Consider the following 5,168-nt stretch of genomic DNA (forward strand, 5'->3'; position numbering starts at 1 on the left):
AAAAGTAAAATGTGATTTTATTCAGAAGATAAATTACAATAAACGCTTTTACTCAAGTCATTATTCAAGAGTGCAGTGATCGTTATTTTGATCAATTCTATTTTGTTCCGCAGTCAATTCCATTTAGAAAGGAGACGACAAAGTCGCTAAGGCACTGCAACATGAAACACTGGACACGACAGTTAAAAAGTCTTATTTCATTAAAAGAAGCCTAGATCTGTACATCTCATTGTCAACTGTCAGCAATGACTTCCTGCGAGGGCTTGGTGGTAATAGTCTGTAGATAAGAGTTAATGTAAGGCAGGAGCTCCCAGTTATCCGTGGCGATGCTGAACTGCACAGCATCCTCCCCTGTGCTGATCCTCAGCAGGACGTGACACTGCGGCGGGAGGAAGAGCAGCACCTTGTACTCCTCGTCTTCATCGGACACGTCCGGTATCAGGTACGGCAGGAAGTGCTTCTCGACCAAGACGCCCAGCGCCGCTGCTGCCGCCTCCTCCAGCTCGCAACAGAACAAGCTGGCAGCGCAGTCCGCCAGATCCCCCTCTGCGCACTTCCCGGAGCACAGCTCCGTCCATAGTCCCTCGAACGCCCTCGAGCGGTTCTCACTTCCCCAGGCCAGGGGGACGGGCAGAGGCAGGAACGCCTGGGAGAAATCCACCCGGATGTCGGCCAACACCGTGTGCCAGGAGAACCCGTCCCGAGTGGTGAAGACGGCGCCGGCGTGGAGGACGGTGGGGTAGGGCCGCCTAGGCCGCAGTCTGAGCCTGACCACCGGGGGGGCCCTTTCCCGGAACAGACACGGGACACTGATGTCGCTCACTTCCTCGTAGTGGTCGTCCGTGAGGTCAAAGTGCAGGCGGATGCTGAAGAGCTCGTCGAAGCGGGGGTCGTGAACGTCGCCGTGGTTCAGCTGGTAGAGGAGGGTGATCTCTGAGGCGAAGTCGGGGCTGTGGAACTGGGCTCTGTAGGCCTCCGTCACGGGTCTCTCCAGACCCGGAGGTTTCTCAGAATTATCCGGTTCCGCATGCAATTCAACGTTAAGTTCCCGCCCTGAACCATCATCACCCGTTACTACCCGTTCCGATTCGCGAGTGTCCAGTTTGACCAGCTCAAATATCGCTCTCTCCGTTTGTTGGATGGTCAAAGTGCTGATCAGCTCCTCGCTCTCTGCCACAATGGAGGACAGCGAGCGCGCCTTGGCCTGCCGCCCTCCCTCGGTCCCGCCCTGGGCCAGCACCCCGCCCAGCTTCTCGCGGGAGAGGGTGGTGAGGAGGGTGTAGTAGAGGCGGGCGTGGTCCTGGATGTCCGTGTCCCCGTAGTGGCAGGTGAGATGCTGCAGGAGGTCGGCCAGAGGGGTGAGCAGCGCGTCCAGGCTGGGGTGCAGGAGCAGCCGCCCGCACACTCCGAGCACGCCGCTACCCAGACGCCAGTCGCCGTCCACGCACAGCAAGAAGGAAGAGGAAGTGGTGACGCTGAACAGGAAGCTGAGCGTGCTCTTCTGCGAGATGTCCCCTTCCTCCGCCACCCGAGCCAAAATCTTCAGATGGCAGCGGAGGTCTTGCAAGGTGAGCCGGGCCAGAGGCGCCGTGGTGATGGCTGTCTGTAGGGCCCCCAGGAGCCCCATGGCCCAGCCCGACTCCTCCAGCCTGTCCTGGGTCCGGTCGGCCAGGTTGATGAGGTGCGGGGCCAGCTGGGTCTGTCCGAGGTAGAGCTCGCACAGTCTCCCGGTCAGACTCGCGGAGTACCGCTCCACGTGGCAGAAGTGGGAGAGGAAGAGGAAGGAGGCCCTGAAGAACGTCACGACCGTCTCTCGGCTGCCCCGGTTCTCCACGATGGCGAGCAGAGAGGCGAGGTGCTCGTAGAGGTAGGCCAGCCCTCTGCCTCCCTCGCCCTCCCCTTCCTCGCCCTCCTCCAGGTAGACCAGCGACAGGAGGTTGAGCCGCGCCAGCATGCCGGCGCTGTCGTTGAACACGGTGGGCACCAGGGCGGACGCCAGCCGGGGGGTCAGCAGCACGGGCAGGGTCTCGTCGCCGTCACCGCAGCCGATCGGCCTGTTCTCGGGGAAGTGCAGGATGCAGTCCACGTAGAAGAGCTTCTCGGGCTTACTCACCAGCGGGTGCTGCGCCAGCCCCACCAGGCGCTTGAGGACGAAGGCTTCGTCCTCGGCGCTGAAGAGGCTGTCTGTGAATGCGGCCTTCATCAGCAGAGTGGCGTGGAGGAGGCACACCTGAAATTAGATTTTATTTTTAGAAAAGAAAAGAGGGTCATCAAGGCCTGTTGTTTACAATAGACCACTGCACTTCTGCGGGGAACCCTGATGTAAACAAGACCAAAGTCTTTTTCAGGTCTGCATCCTCTTAACAATTGTTTGTATTGAGCCGTACTGTATTCTGTACCCATTCTGCAATCTGTTAATAAAGTTTTCAATCAATCAAAACACATTGAGCTCATGGGAGAGAGAGCGGGGGGAGAAAATTAATGAATGTGGATGAGAGCCTTGACATTAAGTGGTTGTAGCTACGGCTGTGGGGTGTGGGAGACATGATCCCATAGACTTTTATACGCCCCGAGTCTCCTGAACACGGAGAGACCAATCCCAAGTCGATCGGCACCTACTCCCGAACTCCACATGCGCAGATTGCCCACGGAGTGTCTCTGGATTGTCCAGAGATCTAGGTGTATCAATCTGCGCGTGCGGAGTTCGGGAGTAGGTGCGGAAAAGTGACTATAGCTCGGCCGAGAAAGTGCCGATCGACTTGGGATCGGTCTCTCCGTGTTCAGGAGACTCAGGCGTATAAACAAGTATATTCTTATCCGTGCCCTGTAGACCTACCTCACTCGTGCCCAGCAGTCGGAGTAGCTGAGCTCTGAAGATCCCCGGGGAAACGCCGGGCACCATGGCAACCACCTCTATCAGACAGTGGAGCAGCGCGGCCTGGGAGAGGGGCGAGAGGAGGTAGGACTCCTCCAGGAGCGCGGAGAGGAGCGAGCGCAGCTCCTTACAATCCGCTCCGGTCTGAAGAGTGGGCACCCTCCCCATGGGACCCAGGGTGAGGGGAGAGGGCACGGCCGCATCTCTCCACGTCAGCGAGCCAGAGTCTGGGTCCGCTTCCCACGTGTCTGCCTCGTTGCCCCCCAGGAGAGCTTTAAGCGCCACAGCGCCGGCTCCTCTCTGCTGGGTGAGCAGGTACACGGCGTTCCTTAATCCCAGAGTGTGGAGCCCCGTGTAGGCCTGGTGAAGCCTGGCGGTTTCCTGCTGTCTAAGGGCACTCAGGAGTTCCAGGTGCTGGGAGAGCAGACCCGGGCAACAGGCCTCCAGCTCCCGCAGGCACTCGCAAGCGGTTGACCGCAGAGAACGCTGTGCGGCGGCGCCGGCGTTGAGATCACCGGTGTCCTGGGTTATCTGAAGGAGGAGGCCCGTGAAATCTCGAGAGGCACGGGAGTGGGCGCTCACGCAGGAGGAGCAGAGGAGCACAGAGGTGAGCGCTAGGAGGAGGTGGCACCGGAGCTGGGAGGACTTGGGAGGACACTGGAGGAACACGGACACGAGCTCCAGGGCGGTCTCCTCGCCCACCGAGACTGAGGGGCAGAGCCGCGTTGGGTACTCGCAGAGCGGGGACAGCAGCAGGACCTTAGTTGGAAGAGAGAACCATGGAGCCATCGGTGATTACATGGCAAGAAAACAGAACAGACAAGGAATGTGAATCGCTACCCACATTCAAAACCGCTCTAAAAGAGCACCTACGGGAGGCTGCAATTCAAAACTGGCCACCGTAAATGTCCAAACCCCCCCCCCCCCCGTCCTAATGTACAGTCTCCTCCCCACCACATGTATATATTATCTCCCCACCGTATGTATATTTCTCTCCCACCCCCCCCCCCCTCCTAATGTACAGTCTCCTCCCCATCATATGTAGGATCTATGGGTAACAGTACTGTATAATTTGCATATCATATATGTCACAAATGTAACAGTACTATATACCTGTATGTCATGTATGTCCCTATGCCATAAATGTCATGATGTCATGTATGTTGTGTATGTCATAAATGTCACTATGAATTGAAAATGGGGATTGATTGATTGAAAACTTTATTAATAGATTGCAGAATGGGTACAGTACAGTACAGCTCAATACATACAATTGTTAAGGGGATGCAGACCAGATAAAGACTTTCGTCTTGTTTACATCAGGGTCCCCCATTTTCAATTAATCGTAACATATATGACATACATGACATACAGATAGACAGTACTGCTACATCTATACATTTATGACATACCAGATTTGCAAATACAGTACTGTTTGTGATACGAAAAGAGTCCAGAAAAAAGAGTATATACATTTGAAACTGTACATTGGAGGTTGGGTAGGTGGGGGGGGGGCTGTACATTTGAGGTGGTTGGGTGGGGGGGGGGGGGGGGGGGGTTGGGTAGGAGGGGTGGGTGGGTCTGGTCTACATCCCCTTAACAATTGTGTGTATTGAGCCGTACTGTTTAATTCATTCATTCACAATGCATTTTCTTGCTTTGCATATGACATGATCAATTACCTTGATGTTGTCACTGACTCTGTCATCTCTAAGCTCACGCAGCACGTCGGCAAGAAAACACTCCGAGGTTGTGCAGGACAGGAATTTGGATGGACTTCGGGAGAAGACTGCGATCCTCTCGGGCCAATTCACTGCCATGGTCGAGAGAGAAAACCTGGCTATAATAACCGAATTAGGTAATAATAATGCAAGTGATCAACTAAGCGCACCGACCGAGTTCAAATCCAATATCCACACAATCGATCAGTTAAATGGGGGAACGAACCTATAATTCAACGTTGATGATTCATTGAACGGATTAAACTGTAACGTTATTAAACTGAACGATAAGACGGATAATAAGTAACACCATCATCATCACAAAACACTCCTTCCTTCCTGAGTTCCGTGTTATCACGTGACCGTCGCTAGCTTCGCATGGTGTTGATGGTGCGTTCGGTGGGTCCTCGTCAACTGCATCAGTTGCATCTTGCATTCACTATGAATTGAAAATGGGGGACCCTGATGTACAAGACAAACGTCTTTCTCTGGTCTGCATCCCCTTAACACTTGCCTGCCGAGCATTGTACCCATCTAATGCCCCTCTCTGCCAGCGCTATAAATCTATGGAG

The 5,168-nt window shown here is 54.8% G+C and overlaps 1 protein-coding gene across 1 annotated transcript; it reads right to left on the bottom strand.

Annotated features, from left to right (window-relative positions):
• ap5b1 (adaptor related protein complex 5 subunit beta 1) lies at positions 1-4,927 on the bottom strand. Its single transcript, XM_084316429.1, has 3 exons — positions 4,558-4,927; positions 2,837-3,634; positions 1-2,230 (listed from the first exon to the last, which is right to left on the bottom strand). Exons 1-3 carry the CDS (start codon positions 4,693-4,695, stop codon positions 233-235), a joined length of 2,934 nt encoding a protein of 977 aa, XP_084172555.1. The 5' UTR covers positions 4,696-4,927; the 3' UTR covers positions 1-232.
• Between the last annotated feature and the right edge of the window lie 241 nt (positions 4,928-5,168).

The sequence above is a fragment of the Notolepis coatsorum genome (genome assembly GCF_963971535.1).
Source record: "Notolepis coatsorum genome assembly, chromosome: 6".
NCBI lineage: Eukaryota > Metazoa > Chordata > Actinopteri > Aulopiformes > Paralepididae > Notolepis > Notolepis coatsorum.